This window comes from Arvicanthis niloticus, chromosome 19 (assembly GCF_011762505.2).
Source record: "Arvicanthis niloticus isolate mArvNil1 chromosome 19, mArvNil1.pat.X, whole genome shotgun sequence".
Lineage (NCBI taxonomy): Eukaryota > Metazoa > Chordata > Mammalia > Rodentia > Muridae > Arvicanthis > Arvicanthis niloticus.
The window spans coordinates 41,450,452-41,475,227 of NC_047676.1; the positions used below are offsets into that span (position 1 = coordinate 41,450,452).

Here is a 24,776-nt window from a genome sequence, read left to right on the forward strand (position 1 = left end):
CTTGCCATCCATCTCTGCTCTACATCTTCTTTGCAGCTAAACTACCTAATATGATAGACATTTGTTTTGTCTCCTCTGGTGAAATGCTCTACGGGGGGTAGAATTTTGTTGTTGTTGTCACTTTGGTCACTAGCCAATAACTTAGAGCCAATAACTGTATCTGGCACGTTGAAGCACTTGTACAAAATGTGTTAATGTACCTTAGTGGTAGTGTGCTTTAAAAATGTGGTAAGGGGATACAGAATAAACCAGTACTTTAAGAAAAATATGTGTGTATATTGTGTGGCTGTGAGCATTGCGTAGGTGTGTATGATGTACGTGCATGGACCAGAAGTTGACATAGGAGATCTTCTTCAGTCAGGCTCCATGTTATCTTTTGAGATGATGAACCTGGAGCTCATCAGTTTGGCTAGGCTGACTAGTCAATGAGCTCTAGGGCTCTGACTGTCTCCCAATCAGAGCTTCCTAATGCTAGGATCACAGAGTCTGCCACTGTCCCAGCTTTTATGTGGTGCTAGCGATCCAAACTCAGGGTTTCATGCTTGAATGCAAGCATTTTATGGAATGAGCCATCTTTCCAGATCCAAAGGAAAATTATCTTGAAATAACTTTAGATTGCTATGCAGAAACTGGAGAAGTATCAAAGTATCATATGTTGCACAAACAGCAGCGACCCGTAAGAAGACTAAACAGTTCCAAATCTAACTATTAGCTATGTATTCAGTGCTTTCTCTTTGTTTCCTACTGCCTAGTGAGCCTTCCTGCTGAAACCTGTGATGTACTGGATCCAGAACGGCTCTGAGATCTTCCTATGGTGGTTAGAGATCCTCCCGTGCAGTGCTCACAGCATCTGGGCAACTCTTCCCCTTTGGAAGAGGGTCATTCAGCCCACTAACTCTTCTTCCCCCATAGAAAGATATGCCACATATTGAGGGCTCCCTCTATATCAGAGTGTTTTGAGTGTTTTATATGTTGGGGGGGGAAGAGGGAGGGAGAAAGGAAGGGAGGGAGGAGAGAGGGAGAGAGACTATGTGTTTCTGTGTGTTTGGAGCACAGATAGGTAATTGCATATAGAGATTAAAATGAACACAGAGTGTGTTAAGAATAAAAGGGGGCACCGAAGAATACAACAGGAGAGAGAAGAGGTCAGGGGACTATATACTGATTGGATCCAAATTAACAGTATTATACCAACAATACCAGTATTTTGAGCTTTAACAAACATATAGAATCTGGAGCAACGTGGCTCATGTCTGCAATCCTAGTACTCAGAAGGATGTAGCAGGAAGATTGTTATGAGTTAACCTGTGTTATATAATGAGTTCCTGGCCAGCTTGTGCTACAGGCAGAGACCTTTCTACAAAAACTAACCAACAAGAACAAAAATCATATACAATACCAAAATATACAAATAGTATTTCAAGTACGAAGTGTAAAGGAAAATTATCAGCAAATTTCAACAATGCCACATAATTACTAGATGAGATTGAAATGAGTTTGAAATCAGCCTAAATAATTGTTGCAATGTTATTTTAGAAAAGCATATTGAAGACATCATTTTAAAGTGAACTTTCACTATACTGTTAGTATATACCACTTAATTTTTTATCAGTATTGTTTATTTCTTATAATTAAAACTAACTGTGGTGTATGTTAACTTATAGGGTATATGAAATAAAATGTAGGTAAGTAAACATGTAATTTGCAAATGAATGAATGCATGTATACACACATTTATATGCAGTCCAATTTTTAGGATCGCTAGTGTTACTTTTCTTAAACTATATACTTATTTATCTTACGGGTATGAGTATTTTGCCTGTATGTATGTCTGTGTACCACATGAATGCCTGGTGCCCATGGAGGCCAGAAAAGGGTGCTGGGTCCCCTAGGACTGAAATTTTGGACAATTGTGAGAGGTCATGAGGATGTTAGGAATTGAACCTGGGTCCTCTGGAAGAGCAGCCAGTGCTCTTCAGCATCGTGCTCTCTTTCTAGCCCTACTGTTACTTTTAACTGAGAAGAAAACCGTGATGAAGGAGCTTTAGAAAATATGAATGCTAAGAAACACTTGGTTGAAGGTTATAAATTCCCCATTTTAGAATTCCAAACTGTTAACTTAGTTGCAAGTAAACATCTTCATCAAAAACATACGGCAAAGCACTTGAACTGAAAATTAATTCTCAGTCCCATATTATTCTAATTAAATACAGATCCTACTAAGAATGAATTTCAAAATTATTTTGATGCAATTCATGTTTCAAATTTTGGCTCTCAAAGATGCCATAGATGACTGTTTTAATTCTGTAACAGAAATGCAAGGATTCAGTTTTTATCTTCTTTTTCAGTATTTTATGGGAGAAGGGCAAGAGAGTCAGAGAAACACAAGAAATGTCACAACCAAGTTCAAATGATAGGTGTACCTGTAGGTGAACACCCACACATGTCTTTCTTTTCTCTAGCTGATATCAATAGTGATGCCCCGCTACACCTCGGCTTGTGTTTAGAGAAAGGTGATTCCATATGGAACATGGTGAATGACAGTCCCCAAAAGGAGATCAGGAATGTGGGAACTTCAAGCAGCTTCTCCTTACCCACTATGTGTGAATGACAAAACAAATCAAAACAGTCTCAAATACACAAAATAATTGTGAGGGGTATCAAGGTAATATTTTGAAACAAAGTGCTTGTTTCAAATTATAAATAAAGAGTAGGCTTCTGACAGCAGGGCCATGACAATTGTTATTTTTCCTTTTATACAAATCAACCAAATAATTCTCAAAGTATTAAGTCTCTAGTCTTTGTAATCTAAATATTCCACAATGGGGGTGTGTGGAAGAAAGGAGTCGGGGAATAAAGACATGATAGGCTAGTGGCTACTATTTTAACCAAAATTTAACCAATTTTTCTTTCTTTAGAAACGACATATTGGAAGGACTGAAAATAAACATACACACCACACACACACACACACACACACACACACACACACACACACACGGGAGGAGGGACAGAGACAGAAGGAAAATATATTGCTTTTAATTTCTATATATAGTACTGAAATTGCCTTTAAGAATATGCTGCCCTGTGTAACAGCTGTGCAGCTCAGTCTGCACGTGGGACTCCTAACAGCTGGAGCAGAAGCTGTATCTGACTCTGTTCCTGCCTTTGGATCCCTGTCCCCTAACTGGGCTTTCTTGTCTGAACATAATAGAAGAAGATGTGCCTAGTCCTACTGCAACTTGCTATGCTAAGAGAGATTATATCCATGGAAGGCCTCCATTTTTCTGAGCCTTGTCTGAGAAAAAAGGGAGGATGGGAGGATTGTGGGGAGGAGAGATAAGGAGAGGAGAGGAGGGAAAGCTGTGATTGGGATGTAAAGTAAATTAATAAATTAATTTAAAAATGCTGCCTAGTGTGGCCTTGAACAGAAGTTTAGATAACTAGTTTAGATAACTACCACTTACCTAGTCTATTTTTGCTATTTTAGTGTAATCACTCAGAAATGGAAAACCAAGACTCTGAACACTTTTAAACACATCACTGGAGAAAACGAGCCTCTTAATCACCCCCCTTAATCATTTCTGAAAGATTTCTGTGTGCCTGGTGCACTTGGAGGCCATCAGTGAGCTGCCAAGGGTGCTGAAACTTGACCCTGGTTCCTCTATAGGAACAAGAGCTCTGAGCCACCTCCCCAGCCCCTCTCCCCTAATCTTCTTCAGAACACTGGTGCTGCCAATGCAAACATGAAGCAGTGAGGCCTGAGAGAAGGAACTAAACCGTGGGCTCCTGTCTCAGTGTCTCGAGGCCCTCACAGCAGAGGCTTTGAATAGCATTTGGTTAACTTGCTCTTTAGCTCTTCTGCCATGTGATGACACAGCCCTTACTAGACCAAAGGCTTAAGCCTCCATACGTGTGAGAAAACACACATACTCTTCACAGATTACATACTGTGACAGGAGCAGAAAACAGACTGAGGCTTAAGGACATTTCTTCTACACATTAAACTGACCCAGGGCAGGGGAGATGGCTGCCATGAGCATGAGGAGCGGAGTTTGCTTCCCAACACCAGATGATACACTGTGCATGGAGGCATAGGCCTGTAACCTCAGTGCTAAGAGCAGAGGAGCTCTGAACACTCTGGCCAGCCAGGCTGACCTAACTGATAAGCTTCAGGTTCAGTGAGAAACCCTGTCAAAAAAAAAAAAAAAAAAAAAGAAGAAGAAGGAGACAGAGGAAGACACTTCATCCAGACCTTTGGCCTCTACCTGAATGGTTACCTAAATATGTGCAAGCACCTATACATGTATAGAACATACACACACATGAATCACCATGATTCTCAAGAAAGAAGATGAATTTTGATAACCAGTGGCAACACTACACCACTGGCCATTCAGGTGCTGCTGATGGCTGGCTGTATTTTCAACTCAGATGTTACATATTACAGTAGCATCATCAGAGATCATTGCTATGCATGTAGCATAGTGTCCTCCAGACCAGCTCCAGAATGACAGAAGACTGGCTAAAGCTAGAGTCTAAGTTTAGTCAAATGGCTACCAGTTAACTTTCATGTACAGCAGTGGTTCTTGACCTTCCTAACACAGTTCCTCGTGTTGTGGTGACCCCTGTACTGGCTGGTTTTGTATGGTAACTTGAGACAAGCTGGAGTTATCACAGAGAAAGGAGCCTCAGTTGAGGAAATGCCTCCATGAGATCCAGATGTAAGACATTTTCTCAATTAGTGAACAAGGGGGTCAGGTCCCAGCCCATTGTGAGTGGTGTCATCGATGGGTAGTCCTGGGTTCTGTAAGAAAGCAAGCTGAGTGAGCCAGGGGAAGCAGTCCGGTAAGCAGCACCCCTGTATGGCCTCTGCATCAGGTCCTGCCTCCAGGTCCCTGCCCTCTGTGAGTTCCTGTCCTGACTTCCTTTTGTGATGAACAGCAATGTGGAAATGTAATCTGAAGAAACCCTTTCCTCCCCAACTTGCTTCTTGGTCATGGTGTTTCATTGCAGCAATAGAAACTATGACTAAAACAACCCCCAACCATAAAATTATCTCATTGCTACTTCATAGCTGTAATTCTACTACTGTTAAGAACTGTAATGTAAATATCTGATATGCAGGATATATGTTATATGACCCCTGTGAAAGGATCATTGGATCCCAAAGGACTGTGACCAACAGGTTGAGAAATGCTGATATACAGCCAAGTTTTCTGGCCAAAATACAAGATATATTTTAGGAAAAGAAAACAAATAGTGATAAACATTTTTCAAAAATATATACTGAAATAGGGAGTCTGACATATGCTTGGTGGGGAAGTATAACTGGTATACTCTTTCCAGAATGCAACTGTGCCTTGTGGTATTAAGAGCCTACATTATGTGTATATGCCTTACTTTGATAACTACTCTGAGACTCTCTTAAGAGGTTAAAAATATAATATAAATTATGTAGAAAGCCTTTATCATAGCACTAGTTGAATGAATTAAAACTGCCAGCAAGGGCAAGTGAAAGGACTCAGCCAGGCAAATCGCTTGTGCAAGTGTAGTGTAGTAATGCGGGTTCAATCCTTTGGACCCGCATACATGTGGAAAGGGAGACCTGACTATCCCCTCCCCTCCATGTGCACAGCACAGCTTGGGCACCCGTGCACACACACAGTAATTACTAAAAACTTTGAACGGTTTAATATTCAAATATGATAAAGCCTATGTTAAGATGATATTTGGAAATAATTCCTACTGTAATTTGTCTTTTGTGATTTCAGAGATGTTTTCAGTCCTGGGGTAGAACTCAGCATTTCACACATCCTCAGCTTATGTGCCTCACCAGCCTTCCAAGACTCCTAAGGACAACTGGCACTGTAAATATACAACTATTTTTTTAACCTGGCATTTCACATATCTTTTTTTCTTTTGCCACAGTTTTTTCCCTAGGGTTTATAACAGTGCAAATCTTTTTTTAAAAGCAATTATTTATTTTTATTTATGCACATCAACATTTTGCCTGTATGTATGTATGTATGTATATGTATGTATATGTATGTACGTATGTATGTGCATCACATACTTGTGCATGATACTCATTGAGTTCAGAAGAGTGTTGGATCTCCTGGAACTGGAGTTACAGATGGTTGTGAGGCACCATGTGGGAGCTGAACTTGGGTCCTCTGAGGGAGCAATAAGTTCTCTTAACTACTGAGCCATCCCTCCAGATCAACAATTAAAAACTTGGGATTACCTTGTTAAAGGATTCTATGTTTGAGGCTGGAGAAGTAGCTCATCAGTTCAGAGCACTGGATGCTCTTCCAGAGGACTAGGGTTGAATTCTCAGCACTCTCATGGTAACTCGAAAGCATATGTAACTTTGGTTCCAGAGGATCTTACCACCTCCTCTGGCTTCTGTGGGCCTCAGGCATGGATACTGCTGTATAACCATACATGCAGCCATACACCCATAAAAATAAATCTCTCCTAAAAAAAAATTCTAGGTTTGCTTTCATGGTATGAACTTTAGGGAAAAGCTAGAGATTAATAAAAAGAGCAATGTTAATTACAATGCTCTCTCTCTCTCTCTCTCTATATATATATATATATATATATATATATATATATTATATATGTGAGTGTATATGTGTGTGTATGTGTCTGTGTTTGAGTGTGTATTGTGTGTGTATGCATATGTGTGTGTCTCTATATGTGAGTTTGTGTTAATGTGTGTACATCTGTGTATGTGTAATGTGCGTGTATATGTGTTAGTATGTGTGAGTGTATGTGCATGTATGTGAGTATATGCCTGTGTATATGTGTCTGTATATGTATGCATGTGTTAATGTATGTGTGAGTATGTGTGCATGTGTATGTGTGTGTATGTGTGTGTATCTATGTATGTGTGTATGCGTGTAAAATATGTGTTAATGTGTGTGTGCACGTGATGAAGACTGAACTAGGACTTTGTGTATTTGAAGCAAAAACTCTACAAGTGAGCGGTATCTCCCCAAATGTTTTACTAGAAACAAGTAAGGACGCAGAAGGAAATTAAGGTCAGTAGCCCAGCCTCCTTCCCCCTTATTAACTTCTCCAGAAGCAAAGCAAGAGGGACTCTCATGGATTATATCAGTATGAAGTACCTGGGACTGCTTATCCCAGAGGCCCTGAAGCTCCTCCTGGTAGGTCAGGAACCAGTAGCACAAAGTCCAGGAGAAAAAAATTCTGGTCCATTGCCTGTTTCCATTAGTAAAACTGGATTTAAACATGGCAAGTTCATGAAATTATGAATGGTCTGTGCTACTTTCCACACTACAATGGCAAAGGTGAAGCCATATGCTCACACAGCTGGAAATATCTACGATTCAGCTCTTTGTACAAGAAGAGTTACCTAGCCCTTGTCCTAAGTAGGTATGTTCCCCCTCAGGGACTCAGAACTGGAGCAGAACTTCCTGCATGCCATTATCAGATTTATGTCAGGGAGCATCTCTATAGGTCTTTCCTTAGAGATGTTTATCGGCATAGTCCCTAGGCCTCACTCAGCTTAGACTCTTATAGCTGACAGAATACCACCAGCATGGTATCAGATGTCCTTAACATCACATATTTACATTATGATTCATAATAGTAGAAAAATTACAGCTATGAAGTAGCAACAACATAATGTTGTGGCTGGGGTCACCACAACATGAGGAGCTGTGTTAAAGGCCACAGCATTAGGGAGTCTGAGAACGCTGCCCTAGCCCTGAGCAGTACAAACAGCACCAGCATCAACATCCCGAATGCCAGGATTCCACAGGGTCCTTGGGAATGCTGGCTCAGAATGGGTTTAACTAGTATTTTCCTAGTAAAAAATAAGTTTTGAAGATACATACATATTTTAAAAAATAGTTTTAGCACTGAGTCATCATGTTTCAATGTTTTTGCTAGAAGAAAACACCATATGCACAAAGCATCTAGCACACAGTAGGAACTTAGTGTTTGCTGGTCAAAGAAAGGAATGGAGAAAGAAAAGCACAAAGGAGGACAAGAGAGGAAAATATAAAAGAGGAAGGCAGAGAAGATCAGAGAGACACACAAACAAACGGAACGGCTTACTACTATGTGATTCAAATTCCAATTGACTAGGATCACATACACTTTATAGAGTAAAAGCATCATAGAAAGGCGGCTCACAGGACAGTCTTAGTAATGCTTGCTTCTGTGTGATGGGCTTGTTTCCTTATGCTTCTAAAAGACTTTATTCTAAAAGCTTTTGTATGATTGTCCTCCCATACCTTTCCTAACCAGAAACAAAACAAAAACAAACAAACAAAACCAAAACAGAGTAAGAAAGAGAAGGGAGAGAAGGAAGGAAGAAAATGAACACAATCCTACAGAAGCACAGGTGATTTAAACAAAAATTTTAAGAAAGCCAGCTTATCGTCTATATTGTGTTTGTATCTAAATCAGAAAGGTAATTTGTCTCATCAGAGAAGTACCGCATTATTTCAGATAATAAACACTATTGAAGAGATAACTGCTAGTGTGCTGGGGGACATTACTCAGTACTGCACCATTTGCTTAGTGTATACCAGGCTCCGTGTTCAATACCAAGTGGGCAACAGAGTCCTACAAGAACAGAACAGCCGAGTGCTGGTAACTAAGCTGTAGGAGAAAAGTATGTGTACAGAGCATGCTTAGTGGGTTGGAGCCTGAGGGAGCTCCTGCCTTATGGTGTAACCCTGGAAACCGGGCCTATACCGAGTGGCAGGAAAGCCCTGAACTCTGGGAAAAAGAGAAGGGAAAACAAAGGAAGACAAGCAGAGAAGGGGAAAGCTAAAGATCAAGCCAAGCTACAGTAGAGTGATTGGGTAGCATACCCAAGGCCATGGGTTCAATACCCAGAACGGGAAACAAACTAAAAACCAGCCATTTTATAACTTTGTAGGCTGGCTGGGATAGTCAACTTTCTCAGGGCATAGTCACAGAGCAGTGGGAAAATATGCAGCAATCCTGAATACCAGCTCTATTAGTAGTCTCCAAAAGCCTGAGAAAAGCCTGTTAATTCCCAATAGAATGTATCAAATAGAATACAGGAGACTTCTAGACCTTTCTGCCCTTCCATTTACATGTTTATTGTTCATTCTACCCCAAAACAGAAGACAAAATAGCATCGGAGGAAGGCATGTTGAAAAAAAAGGGGCCTTATTGTTTTATAAAGCACCTAAATGATTCACACACCTATGGCATGCATCTTACAACACCAAAACCCTTCCTCTACCTGCTTCAGACTCTACTTCACAAGAAAAACGACAAGACTGCAACCTATGGCAAGTCTACGCCAGTTAAAATACTTGTATCGGACTAATTTAAGATTCAATTGCCACCTAGTGGGAGAAAGAAAAATAACACAAGCTAACAGTAGGCTAATATTCAACCATGGAATGTTGTGCCCCATCATCCTACAGTCACAGTTTCCCAAATGTAGAATGACCCTCGACACCACAATCATGACCGCTAACTAGCTGGTATAAAGTGGCAATGTAAATCAGAAAAGAATAAGCGCTCCAAAGTCCTTGTTTCACAAATTTGAGATGGAGCTAAGTGAACTCAGAGTTAGAAAGGTGAGCAAACTGATAACGTCAAATCATACTGTATACACGTACGAGAGCACGGTGACACAAGGAACTGAAGCACGCACTACTTGTCTAAGTTGGATCTTCTGCTGGAAGAAGAAGACACTGTGTCTGGGTTTTATTTACATGTAAAGCGGGAGAATCTATCTCTCAACAGAAACAATGTTTCAAAGTACTCACATACTTTTTCTCATCAAAAAGTCTCTGCTTTCTCCAGCAGAGATTATCCCACAAGCAGAAGCAATGAGGCCTGCTAAGGTTCTTACAACTGGTTGTTCTCCTTCATTCGTGCTTACCAGTTACACCAGGATTGAAAATAGTGATTCCATCCTTTCACAAGTTTCATTATAGAAAATGTATTTCCATTTAATATACCCTGTTAGATTAAAATTTCAAGGAACTGAACTCCTGCCAACTTATTGTAATGGAATGCACTTTAATGACCTATGTCTTATTGTCACAGTGGTCAATTATTTATCACAGAACTTAGAAGTTTCAAGAAAACTCTAAGCACTCAGTCAGCATTTGTAAGTGCATACATTCACTAATACCAGTGAGAATCACGATTATCAATTTCTCTACTTCTTCTGATAGTCACTGTTAATGGCAACTTCTTCAGGGATGAATTTCACACTACTAGTTTTAGCTACAAGAAAAACTGAAAAAATCAAGTATCTTAACAATATCACCAGAATCAGCTCATTGTAATCTTTCTTATCTCCTGGGCTGGAAATAGCTGCAGCTTTTAACTAGACTAACATTCTGCTGATAGGAACGAGGGTAGTCACTGACGAGGTGCTGAGTATCTACGAATACCATGCACCAGGCTCCCTTACTCAGCTATGCAGTTCCTCTCAGCCATCTAAGCCTTCTGCCAGACTCCACCTACACATACTGTATTGTCTATAATGTAGTGATTCACTTTACATGAATGGTGGCAGACTATAGATACTGCTCTGCATTTCACTTTTTTCTTTTAACAAAATAACTCAAAAGTTGTTCCATTTTGATATATCATAAGCCCACCTCCTTTGTATTAGATGAAAAATATCCCATTGTATGAATAAGCCATAATTTAGTTTTTCAGTCCTGGAAGAAAAGGCATTTTAGTTGCTTTCAGTGTTAGCAACTTATAGGACCCCGTGTACGCACATTTGACATTGTAAAGCAGTGTTTGTACCAATGAGATTGCTGATATACAGAAACTTCACAGTTGGCTGCTGGGATCTGGGTGTAGGATCACATGCAACTTGTGGGTTAAGTTCTTCTTTTTTTCTGGGCACACATCTGTGTGTGCACATGTGTATGTATGCATATGTGAGCACAAGTATGAAAAGGCTAGAGGTCAACATTAGCTAGCTACTTGAACTGCTTCTCCCTCTCATTTACTTACTGGCATATTTGTTTATTGAGGTGGTTTATTTATTTGCTTATTTATTTAATGAGATGGTATTCTCTCTCATTTATTTCCTGGCATATTTATTTATTTATTGAGATGGTCTCTCACTAGCCTGGAGCTCATCAATTTGGCTGGGCTAGCTAGCCAATGCTCTCCAGAAGTCCCTGCCTTCCTAGTATGGTGATTACAGGTGCACACCACAGCTCCTGGATTGTATATGGGTGCTGGGGCCCAAATTCAGGTCCTCAAGTTTGTGTGACAAATACTTCACTGACAGAACCTCTCCCCTGGATTTAATCCCCCTGGATTACAATTTTATTCTTCCTGCCTGGAACAGACAATGACTGTCATATCTTACTGATAACATACTTTTCTAATATATACATTTAAATATTTGTAAATGAGGACATCTCATAATCTTTAACACCTAGTGTTGGAATTGCTGGGTGGTGGTGTGATGGCTACTTCTGGTGGTGTGCTGACAAGTAACTGCCATCCCAGGCCTCCTCAGTCAAACCACTGAAGAACCATTTCAGGAAGGAACGGGAACTGTAAGTGAGAAGACCTCTCATGACACCATCTGGTGAGACCAGGACAGTACAAGGACAGAAAGCTGCAAGTATCCTCAGTGCTGCTGGAGAAAACCAAGGAAGGCTGTGTCATCAAAGTCACCCACCTTCTTTATGACCAAAGGACAATTGTCCACGCAGAAGGGACACACAACCTGTCTGATGACTAAATCAAAAAGTTATCCAGAAGAGTCAGGTTTTCTAAGCGTGAGGTGGTAATAATATCTTAACTAATACACTTTGTTTCTAAGATAAACTTTCATAGTTCCATAAGAGACAAATGAGAAATAACACATATGGTCAAGAGTTCTTTCAGTGAAAACAACGCAAATATTCCAAGGCTGGTATTTTACATGTATAATACACACGGACACAGTGTGTGTGCATGCGTGCGCGTGCGCTGTGTTTTTTGAAATGATCTGTTTATGTGTTTGGGTGCTTTGTCTGCAAAAATGTCTGTGCACCATGTTCATGGCTATTGTAGATGGAGGACAGAAGAAGGCATCAGATCCCTTGGGGCTGGAACTACAGACAGTTGTGAACCATCATGTATGTATGTGTTAGGAATCAAATCCAGGTCTTCTGGAAGAACAGCCAGTTCTCTTAACCACTGAGCTTCATTCCAGATCCGTCCGTCCGTCCGTCCACCCGTCTGATCCATCTACCTATCTAGTGTTCAAGACAAGGTCTCAGTATGCAGCCTTAGCTCTCCTGGAACTCACTCTAGACCCGACTGGCCTCAAACCCATAGAAATCTGCCTGTCTGTACCTCACAGTGTTGGGATTAAAAGCATGTGCCACTCTGCCAATTTACAACCAAAAGCATCTCAGATTTGATGAAGTACTCCAAATCCCATTTTATATCATTCAGGAACATTTTAGTTTTTCTCACAAATTTTGCACATTCCTGTTAAAACTACTTTAAGTATATTTTATATATTTTTCTACCACATTTTCTCACTGGAAGGCTATTTAATTTTGCTTACATTTTTTCTATTTTATTCTTTCTTTCTTTCTTTTCTTCATTTATTTAGTGTTATTTGTGCATATCTGCAGGTCAGAAAATTTGCTCTGGGCAAGTTCTCTCCCTCTATCATGTGAATACTGGGGACTGAACTCAAGTAGTCAGGCTTGGTGGCAAGTGCCTTGTCCTGCTGAGCCATCTTGCTAGTGCCTCAGGGGTTTTGTGTGTTACTTCTTCTCTCCTCTCCTCTCCTCTCCTCTCCTCTCCTCTCCTCTCCTCTCCTCTCCTCTCCTCTCTCTTCTCTTCTCTTCTTCTCTGTTCCTTTCCTTTCCTTTCCTTTCCTTTCCTTTCCTTTCCTTTTTTTTTTTTAATAGACATGCTATCACTAAGTAGCCCAGGCTGGCCCCAATCTCACAATCTTTCTGCCTCTGCCTCTTGAGCACAAAAATGCTAGATATGTGCCATCATGTTTGGTCTTATTTTTGTCTATTTTGTAAGTAACCACTTTGTGTATGTGTGTCCACAAGTATGTACATACACTGAAGTCAAAAGAGGGCAATTATCCTCTATCTTAGTTCTAAGAGGCAAGGTCTCTTTCTTAATCTGTTTTTGTTTTGTTTTGTCTTAAATCAGACTGACAGCCAGTAAGTCATGGTGATCCTCCTGTCTCTACTCACTACATCACTGTGTTTAAAGATGTGCACGGACTCACATCTAGCTTATGTGGTTGCTGGGATGCAGCCTTTGGTCCTCATGTTTGCACACTAAGCATCTTCCTTACTGCAGCCTCTTTCTACCCAGTTACTACTTTATTGAACTCACTTACTAGTACTTGTTTTTAAAGGAGATTCTCTTGAGGGTTCCAGTTATAAACTGAAAGATTATTTAATCTCAAATTATTTTAAATTATCTGCTGACATTGAAATTCAGTGAAGGTAAAAGCCTATTCCTTTTCTGTCTTTAGCATTGGATTACTTTGCATTAAATGGATAATCAGCAGGTATCTGAGTCACCTACATAAATGCATCCTACTTGATAAAACCCAACCCTTTCCTTAACAGACATGTTGATTCCAAGACAACAAAAGGTGTGAGGAAACAGGATTCATATGGTGATATGCACATATATCAGAGTATAAATCCTATAAGAAAATGATTATTTTATTATCAATTCTATTGATTTTGGGGGCTGTAATGTATTATATCTTAATTGTTAGAAGCCCTAATTATGAAACAAACACAGTAAGACCTTACCTTTTAGATCTTAGATCTGATGAATCAAACTGGATATTCAAAGGTCCAGGATGTACTTCCTGTTCTACCTCAGAGATAAGATGCCTAGAATCACTGCCCACACTAGCCATTTTTTTCTCAGATTCCAGGCACTGGGGAAGTCAGTCCTATATAAACCAGAAAAAAGGTAATTTAGTTTAATCTTAAAAACATTTTTCTACTTTTAATATATATTTGCATGCAAACAAAATAGAGAAGTACAGGAATTGGCTGCTGGTATCATTTTTAAAGATGGCTCACTGTTACCCAGGTTGGTTTACAGCTCTTAAGAAAACCTGGGATTATAGGTGTAAAGCCATCAGGACTTAAATGAGGTATATGATTGACATTTATCAGAAATATTATTACTAACTTGGAATTTTTTATCTTTCAGCCTAAGGAAAAATAAATGAGACAATTCATTTCCAAGAATATACAGATTCAGTTATTTGGACCCAATCCTGGTATAGACTATTTTAAAAATCTTTTGGAAAGCTTAAAAAAAGAGAGGGAATGAAATCAGGTAAGCTGGCAGCAAAGAAAAGAAACATTGAAATGCTACAGGGAATGGCTGCTTTTTCAGAATTTGAGCTGATGTCTTTAAAGCCTCCATTCAGACTCAGGGAAACAGATAGAGACCAAGGTCCACCTAAAGTAAAAACTGTAAGAGTTTCCCCTCAGAGCACAGTACAAGGAAGTAAATAAGCCTCACTCTCTCACAAGGAAGCTAAGTCTCCTTAACACTGTGGCTAGTGCCTATCACATTAGGGGGTATGAAGACAAAGCGCTTCAACTACAGAAAGTTCACAAGATCTAAGGATGCCAACTTCTAGAGTAATGTTTCTAGTAGTCAAACATCTCTCCTGAAAGCACCTTCAGATTCAACTAGCTACTCAGCATCTTTACCTAGATAGAATTATACAACTCAAACTTAGCATGTTCCAAACTTGACTTTCTTCCTCAAAAACAAAAAACCCAAACCCAAGCCACATGCATACTGTTTTCCTTTTTCACCTGGTGGGCTCTTGGTCCTTTTGCTTGTCTTGTCAGTGTCTTTTCTCACACTCAGCATTTAAGCCATTTGGACTCTTACTGGCTTTTCCTTCACTGAAATCCAGAAGGATGGCATCTCCATTCCTTACCATTACAACCGTTTTCTTGTTTTGAGAATGTACTTTTTTTTTTTTTTATTATTAGTGGTATATATAAAGTTTTACTTTAAAATGCTTTAAAAGTATATTTTCATCCTTGGATACTCATAGTTTAACAGAAAACTCATAGTTTTCACCAGTTGAAAACAGGACTGTGAGGAGGTTAAGGGGAGAGTGTATAATGTTTTCTTCATCTATGGGGTCAGAATTTTTATTATATTAGAATTCTGGGAATATAATATAATTTCTCCAGTTCAGAAAAGATTATAAAGGACTCAGCTACATCTCTTTCTTCAGTCAGGTTCCCCAAACAATATTTAATGAAAAGGGATAAAGAACTCCAACAGATGAGTTGAACTGTCTGCTATTATCCTGGCCCTACAGTTCATTCTCCCACAAAGAGATGTAGAACAGCGCAATATAGGAGGAATTTGACATCATGCAATTAGCTGGTGTAATTTGGGGGAGGATGTCTTTAACTGACATATCAAGGACTGAGATCAGCGAGATACTAAAACATCTTATAATGCATGAAATTATCTGGGCGAAACAGTGTCACTTCTGATGCTGAGAGAAGATGCTGGAGGGATGTTAAGAGAGTTGTAACAGGAAAGACAGGAGATCTTATATGGTACTGGCAGTGTTCATCTTCTTCAATCTAATTGTTGTTACAGAGATATTTGCTCTATAACTGTATGTGTAAATGTGTGTGCGTTTAATGCACTTTGTGTAGGTATATTTCACTATACAATGCAAAGAACTACATAAAATAAAATACATTGTGAGCTGTAAAAGCAATTGTTGTTCTTATTCTTTACTGTGTAAGTTACTGCTGTGTTGTTATACGTAGAAAGATAAAAGGTGCAAGGGACCAATCATAGACTGTTGGAACTAGGTAATCCATCTGAGCTGACCTCTTCCCCAGTGCTGTGCCCTGTGACCTGCTCTCTGTCAAGTCGCACTTCCATTACATTAACCGTCTCCTACTTCATGTTACTGCGAAGCTGAACAAGTATGTAGCATCAGTCCTGATTTGTTTAATGGACTCTTATGTTAATTTTTGTAACTCATTCTTTCCCTGCTGCCTCCCTTTCCCTCCTCTCCTTTTCTCTCCAGAGATGAGTACAGGATACATGGCTGCTAGGTGAGTGTTCTACTCCTGAGCCTCAGGCTAGCCCACTTATCCTGATTTTCTTACAATAATATTTATGGAAGGATTGAAAGGAAGTAAGGCTTTGTATCAGAAATCTGCCATTCACCTACATGATTTAGCACTGTCCATTTAACCTCCACGCCACTACCTTCCCGCCTGCAAAATCAAAACAATCACACCCACCTCACCAGTTTACATAAGGGTTAAAAATAGTGCTACATACATTAAAACTCTGTGCTGAGAAATGTTCAATTGTATTATTAATCATCACAATAAACAGATAAAAATATTTTAATGCCGCCTTTCAAATTTTTCCCTTTAAGATAAAAAACTTCCTTAATAAACATGTAGACAACTGCCATCAACATGTCACTGACTTTGTGACACAGATGGTAGTAACATGCTCTATTCCCCAAATCTGTGCATTTTCTGTTCTGTTTTTTTCCCTTCCACTTCCCTCTTTGCTTCTGCTTTTCTGCCCAGTGCGTAAGCTAGTCAGGGCCTTACTGGCACTACTAAAGACAAGCAAATGCTAAAGAAATCCATTAGGCAGTGTCTTGGGAGAGTAACATTTCGAAGAGACTGGAAGGGAAAGACAAATGTAGCCCAGTGGCAGAGTGCTTGCACACTATGTGAGATGTCCTGGAACCACAAAGTGGGCAAAAAGGGTGTAACCCAAACTAGTATCATCCCAAAATAAGTATTTCACTTCCACATGCTACATGGATTAGAATGGCAGAGATTACTAGGACAGCCAAAGTACTGTAATAGCAAATGTCAAATATAGTCATTCAGCAAGGGCTTACTGAGTCCCTACAATGTAAAGAGGTATTGGGAAAAATAGAAAATTAACCCACATTTTCTACCATCAATAACTTTAAAAATATAATTTATAAAGCCGAGAGAAGTAATATCCCCTAAATTTCTTAAGAGATAACCCAGAGGCATGTAAACCCAGTGCCAATTTTCATTTTATTACTTCAGTTTTACTTCATCTGTATACCAATCTCTGGTTCTACTTTCTAAATCAGCTTAGCAAGAGATCAGTGAAAGATTTAGTCCAAGTTACATATTGTGAACAGTGCGTCAATAACCAAGGATGAACAAAAACCAAAACAAACAGAATTTATCCCAGGCTAAAAAGTTTTATCAATTGACTCTTTGAAACAGATTCATAGAGCAAGCAGACTGCAGTCTCAAACGTGTAGCAAAAGAGTATTCTTTTGCAGTGGTTCTCAATCTTCCTAATGCTGCGACCTGTCCTCATGCTGTGGTGAACCCCAACCATAAAATTATTTCACTGCTAACTTCTTCACTGTAATTCTGCTACTGTTATGAATCGTGATATAAATATCTGACATGCAGGATATCAGGTCAAGACTCACAGGTTGAGAACCACTGCTTTAGTGTTAAGTGCACATTGTTTGAAGGTACTTGCTACTGGAATCCCATTAAAATGGGAGCAACTGTGATAACATTAATTTCACTAAAACAGTTAAGAAGTTTTAATTTATTTATTTATTTGTTTATTTATTTATAGGTAAGGGTTCAACGAGGTAGCCCTGTTGCTCTCAAATTTGCTAAGCTGTACCCAGCATGATCAAACTGGTCTCAACACCTTCTTCTACCTAATAAAACTGACAGTTCACTTGTTTGCCTTAAGTTTTAACTAAAGTGTTAAAACTAAAGCCTAAGATTCTAAGGCAAGACAGACAAGTTAAGGAGATGTGAGAAGAAGGGGGCCCTGGTCTCCGGGTTCACTTAAACTCTCTTACCTGCTACAAGTCAAAGGTTCTAGCAAAATTAACGAAACTGTCTTAGGGATAGCCTATATAGAAGTAATATTATTTTTATAGAGATATTTCAAATGAGACTATCAGTGAACCATGCTTAAGGCTGAAATCACTTGAATGTGACTTTATTCCTTTTCAAGATCTATACCTGCATTTTCCTAGGAATTGAACAAACAAGAAATAAACTTTCTTTAAGCCATGCTGTGATTTCCTGTGTATATAATTACATGCATGCATGCACACACATGCACGCACGCACGCACGCACGCACACACAGAGGCATGCACATGTTGCTATGCCAAGAGACTTAAGCTCCACATTCCAGGGAAACTCACACCTCACATACTGGGAATACCATCTTTTCCCTGAGCACATATTCTATTCACACTCGTGTGTAAATATAGGTTTAAAATCAATTACCAATAAATTTAAATCTGTTTCACACTGACTCTTCCTGAAATTCTTTTCTGCAGCTGAGGCAAGGATCCCACCACATCTCAGTGGCTGTGCCTGAAGAGAATGCCTCAGGCTGCTGCAGGTCGGTATGGAACTCAGCTCCCACTCAGTTTACTTTCTACACTGAAAACATGCCTAATTTCAGGGAAAATGAGTCCCTTTAACTCACAGAGCTTACTTTAACTAAGAATTGAAGGCTTCTCAGAAAGATGAGAAATTTAGGAAGATTCTTGGATTTCGGGTGGCCTTACTAAAATGATACGAGGATTATGGAAAGATAAGGAACAAGAGAAGCTGAAGATGGAAAAGAAATCGTCTTATAACACTTAGAGCCACAGAGAAGAATGAAATCAAATCATGCTGGGACCCAGTGCTAGTTTCTCTATCACAACTGACACTAACCTACTTATAAAGTGAGCCCTCACAATTCCATTGTGTCATTAATGTAAAAGTACAAATTTGACTAATTTTAAAAATGGCTCTTTGAGGTAATGGGTAAAAACATTGCATATACAATACATGTGAAACATGTGAAATTAATCTGGGACATACAATGACATTAAAAGCTTATGAATGCTATAAACATCTTATAGGCTAGTCACTTTTGGGATTCTGCTATACCTTATATAATTTTAAAATTCTTTCAGCTGTAAAGGGCATTTTAGAAATTGAAAAAATGATTTGTAAGGAAAACAGCATCCTCTCATCAAAAAGAATGGCATGAGGTGAGGGGGTTGGGGGAAAGAGCAGCTTTGGCAAAATTCATTTGGAAAATCTAAAACCCTAAAAGGCTTCCTTTGAGCTGGATACATTTGTTTGTATAAAACCATGCCAATCACTATAATTCTGTGCAATGGCGTTTTCACAGAGTAGTTAGTATTTAGTATAAAGAGTACATATTGAAGTAGGAAAAATATATATAAAAAAGGTTAATCTTCATAGAATAACTGAACAATCACAAACAAAATAGTGCTAAAGCAAAGAATTTATTTCTAGTGAACCTCCATGTGCTATTTTGGAGGAACCCCAGAGAAAATGATGCATCTGTCAGTAGAGAGGGCATGGGAGATGGAGCTCCTGCTGTCTTACTGAAGGCTGCCTGCTGTCTAATGTTTTGCTTGATGCTGTTTAAACCGTTGAATTTTCGTAAATAAATATTATTGTCACATTAGAAGGAAGGGAGGGGGAAGAGGAGAAAGAAGGAATAAGGGGAAACAAGCAGAACCTCAGAGAAGAAACTTGTCCTAGATCTCATAGCTGATACAGCCCCACTGGGACTGAATCCGATCAGTGTGATGCCTGAAGTTACTTCCTCTACACTGATACTTGCTTTAAGGAAGAGCTTGAGTTCTCTGAAAGACCACAGGAAGATCTGAAAAGTCAGTTATTCATCATCTAGATTGTGACTAAAAGACCATTAACAGCCAACATAGCAAAGGCCTTAACCTCTAAAACAGATGGAATTGGGAGGGATGGAATTACATGTCTGTGCATCCATTATTAGAAATTAAGCACAAAACCTTTTATTTGAGGCAAACTAGTTTAGCTGACTGTTTTCTAATGCAAGTTTTGTTTTAATCTTGTTTTTGTTTTATTTTGTTTTGTCTGAAGGATATTTCCCTAGCTACCATCAGTCCTTTCAGGGACAGTTCAACTGGAGAAAGGACCAGGTCCAAAAGAGAATAACAACCAATCTGCTTAAGCAGTGGAAGAGGTGGGTGATTACACTTCCCTATTTGTAAGCCAGCACTTCAGGGTTGGTTCTTAAATAAACTAAGAATATTCATAGGTTTGGAACAAGTTCCTGAAGATATTTTAACTAGAGATTAAATACTACTAAAATGGGAAAGGGGGAACATTTAGGAAGATTCTTTAAGGTCAGCCAGCCTTACCAAAAAGTGACTTATATTAGGGAAGACATGACAGCCATTCAGGAATTTAAAGGCTCTAGGTTAGCTACACAAGCATATCTTTATTTTGAGCAATGTTGAAATGTTGTGGCATAGTAAAACTAGTGATTTATTCCAAAGAAGCTGAAAGTTGATTTAAATAAAAAACTCATAAACGAGGAGTCCAAAGTTCTTATTGCCTCTTTTATCAAATAGTTAATAATTTTTTAAGCAAATGAGTAGAGAACTTGGTGGTTTCCAGTTGCTCAGTCAATTAGCTCAGACTTCAAATTCCCCTGAAACACCAATGGTTCCAAAAGCAACTTAATGGTTTTTAAAAATGAGTAAAAGTATAAGATACCCTGCTATGTGATGACGTATGTTGAGAAAGAAACAAAGGTTCTGTGACTGTAGGTTAGAGTATAGAATAGTCCATCAATGACAAAAATGCTAAGTACTTACACAACATCTCTTTGCCACAGTCTTAATGATATAACTTGGTGGGTGTTAAACAGGCAAGGTAACATAAACAGACATATCCAGTTCTCGAATCTTAATCTTTGAGCTTTAAAACAAAACCCTAAATTCAAGACTCTTAACCCATAGCTAAGTCATTAAGGGTTCCTGATTGTTTAAAACTAGTTTTAGGACGGGGTACTGCCATGCTTACCTCCAAGGTTTATGTGTTGAAGGTAATTATCAAGGCTGGAGAGATGACTCAGCGTTATAGTTCTAAGCAGCCTTTGGGAGATGCTTAAATCACTAAGGTGATTAGCAGGGATGCAGGGGTTGAGCTAGCAGCCCCACTTTACCCTCTGTCTCTTTTACTTTTTGAAAACTTAGCAAGAAGGAGCCATCTGGCAGGTCTTTACCAAGCATCCAAACTAATTGCACCTTGACCTTGGATTCTCTAATCTTCAGAATTGTCAGATATAAACTTGTTGTTTATAAATTACTTCATCTCAGGTATTTTATGAGAATAGCATGAAAAGACAAAAACGTTCCCCAAAAGGAAGTTGATGGCTTATATAATTTATGTGATACTGGGATAAAAACAAATGTAAGTTAAAATGAATGTCAGGATTGAAATGGTGACATTACAAACACTGGGGATAAGAAATAAAAGGGCTTCCAGCTGGGCATGAGATAGCCAAGCCAAGGAGATAAGGACAGAGCCCTGGGAAAAACAGCAACTTTGGTCTTAGGAGGCTCCATCTGACTCCTACAAAGTCCCTACCACCACCAGAGAACATACCCAAGGCAATGTTGCCCTTTGACTCTTCTTGCATCTCATTGCCACATAGTAAGAATGGCTTCTAAGAAAGCCCCACCTATTACATTCCTGCTCTTACAGGTCTCTAAAGAGGATGGGGCTCTAAGTTAATACATGACCTGCATATGAGACTTGGTATGCTAAAAGTCACAGAGGAACTAGAAAGCAAAGTATGGCTGATTAAAGTGTGACTATAAATCAAGTTGACTCCAACCCCAGGCAGCAAAGAGCTGTGTTTGCCGTGGAGATGGGGCTTGCTTGCCTCAAGTGTTCTCTGGTTATGACCTGAAGGGCCTAGGTGTTCCAACAGCCTCCTTATAGTTATCCATTAAGTGAATCTATGGTACCTATGCTAAGATGCTAGCATCAACTTGTAGAATACACTAGGTTGTTATATTGTTTAACAGGTAGAGTGACTATTTTCTATAAAGGGGCAGAAAGAAATTATTTAAGCCATTGAGCATCTGGAGTTATTCAGCTCTGCCGTTTAGAATGACAGATAGTATGGAAATGAGTATGCATGGCTGTTTTCTAACAATATTTTATAAAAGGAAAATGGACATCAGCAGGCGATATTTGGTAAGAGTTTACTTACCTCTGTAGTATAAAAGCAACAGAATCATGTAATTTTAAAAGGCAGACTGGTAGATGCAGTCATTGCATGTGTATCTCTTTTCTCTACAAATCTGCTAGAGTCTACTATCACACATATATTCCTTCTTTATGAATAATTTACCTGTATGTTAATAGCCAGTAGCCATAATTCTATAATTCTGATGTCAGGGGGCAAAGGACATTTTTTACTCTGATTAACCAATGCTTCAAAGAATGTTAAAATCTGGCAGTGTTGGACACTATATATACATATATATATATATATATATATATATATATATATATATATATATGGTATAGAAAGCACCAAAGCAATACTATGACACCAAAGAACTTCTTCTTCTCCTAGACCAGCAACACTAGATTTTCTGAAGTTGAGTTTTGGACCAAAAAACCAACCAACCAAAACCAAACAACCCCCAAACTAGTAGCAAAGTATTGACATTTAAATGTATTATAAAAATGCAGGCCTGCTAGGAAATCTTAACCTCTTATGATTTTTTCCTTTTTTATACCAATATAGATCTTTTATAAAAACACTATACTGCTTTCATTTGTAATTCAGGTTAGCAGTACTGCAGTCGTGTGTTTACTCCTGTTAAATAGCCACAGTATTATAAAACTGGAATAGTACAGTTTTATGTGTAGAACAGGTTCACGTTAAAGATTTTGAGAGGAAATCTAAAGCTGATTGTTCTCAGAGCTCTAGTGAGCAGGACTGGGAACTCGAGGTCAATTTTAGTTCCTTAGAGGTATAAGGATCATGTGACACCCTTGTCAATATGGAAGTAGCTAGCTTTTCTGGTATGTGTGGTGTATGTACAGGTTTGTGTGTCTGCACACATGCATGTAGAGGCTAGACACTGAAGTCAGGTATCTTCCCTCTCCCTTACTTTTTGAGGCAGGGTCTCTCACTGGGCCAGAGCTCACCAATTCCAGGGGACTAGGTGGCCAGCAAGGCCCCAGGTCCTGCTGTTCCTATCTCACTAGTGTTGAGCATTGCTATGTGCACCATAACACCTGGTTTTATTTTTTACAAAGGTGCAAAGACCCACACACATCCAAGGTTTTCATGCTTGCAAGGTCATCACTTTATGGAGACCAGCCGTCTCTCTACCTCTGGGTTTCAGGTTTGAAATCTCACTATTTATTTATCTAAACGGGAGATGATTCATTCACCTGCCTCCCCCTTCTAAGTCCTGGGATTACAGGCTTGCCCCATGCCTATCTGGCAGTAGTTGTTGATAAGGCATACAGGTTTCTCTTTAATTTACAAGTGTCATTTGACCTACTGAAAAGTTTTGTTGAAAACAAATAAGCTTTTGGCTGAGGCAGACACCTAGCAGGTCTGCTCCCTTGAAGACACCAAATCCTGAACCTTCCTAGAGCAGCAGGTAAGAACCCTCCCCCACAACCCTAAGCCCCAGAGCTGCAACCCACCCCCCTCCCTTGAATACAACTCCCCTCCCACCCCTTGGTCCTTTTAGCTGGGGCAGACACCTGCCTGGTCTGCTCCCGTGAAGACACCATATCCTGAACCTTCCTAGAGCAGCTGGTAAGAACCCTCCCCCCACAACCCTACGCCCCCTAAACTGCATCTGGGAGCCTGGGGCACTCTGGACCCATCACTCACCCAAACCCCACCCCTCCAGAAAACTATTCCCCTTCTGCCCCTTGCTTGGTCCTTTTGGCTGGGGCAGACACCTGGCAGGTCTGCTCCTGTGAAGACACCATATCCTGAATCAACTTAGAGCAGTGGTGGAACCACTGCACTCAGAGCAGCTGAGGAACCACTGGGATCAGAGCAACAGGATTTCAGGATCCCAGAGGAAGCTTGAGTCCCAGGAGCTCTTCCAACCAGGAGCTCAGGATCACAGGATCACAGAGACATCTGGAATCTGAGGAGTTCTGACACAAGCAAGATAACTGGAAAGACAGTCTCCAGTCAGAGACAGTGAGTTCAAGTAGCACTAGAGTTAACCAGATGGTGAAAGGCAAGCTCAAGAATATAAGCAACAGAAATCAAAGTTACCTGGCATCATCAGAACCCAGTTCTCCTAACACAGCAAGTCATGGACACCCCATCACACCAGAAAAGCAGGATTCAGATTTAAAATCACTTCTCATGAGGATGATAGAGGGCTTTAAGAAGGGCATAAATAACTTCCTTAAAGAAATACAGGAGAACACAGGTAAACAGGTAGAAGCCCTTAAACAGGAAACACAAACATTCCTTAAAGAATTGCAAGAAAACAAAACCAAACAGGTGAAGGAATTAAACAAAACCATCCAGGATCTAAAAATGGAAGTAGAAACAATAAAGAAATCTCAAAGGGAGACTACCCTGGAAACAGAAAACCTAGGAAAGAAATCAGGAGTCATAGACACAAGCATCACCAACAGAATAGAAGAGATAGAAGAGAGAATCTCAGGTGCAGAAGATACCATAGAAAATATTGACACAACTGTCAAAGAAAATGCAAAATGCAAAAAGCTCCTAACACAAAACATCCAGGAAATCCAGGACACAATGAGAAGACCAAACCTAAGGATAATAGGTATAGATGAGAGTGAAGATTCCCAACTTAAAGTGCCAGTACATATCTTCAACAAAATTATAGAGGAAAACTTT

At 39.5% G+C, this 24,776-nt stretch overlaps 1 protein-coding gene across 8 annotated transcripts in view; it reads right to left on the minus strand.

The window, feature by feature from the left end:
• Window positions 1-24,776, minus strand: part of Slc38a9 (solute carrier family 38 member 9) — an 83,846-nt gene that overhangs the window by 53,554 nt on the left and 5,516 nt on the right. For 2 of the 8 annotated variants that reach the window (XR_013105065.1, XM_034523506.2), the window contains exon 2: window positions 13,797-13,942. Coding sequence is in view for 1 of the 8 variants with exons in the window: in XM_034523506.2 (XP_034379397.1) it covers window positions 13,797-13,906 (110 nt within the window). In the remaining 7 variants the exon portion in view is untranslated. Of the gene's footprint in view, window positions 1-9,907; window positions 10,071-13,796; window positions 13,943-24,776 lie in introns of those variants that run through there. The other 6 variants (XR_013105066.1, XM_076916208.1, XM_034523508.2 and 3 more) reach the window with 4 other exon arrangements.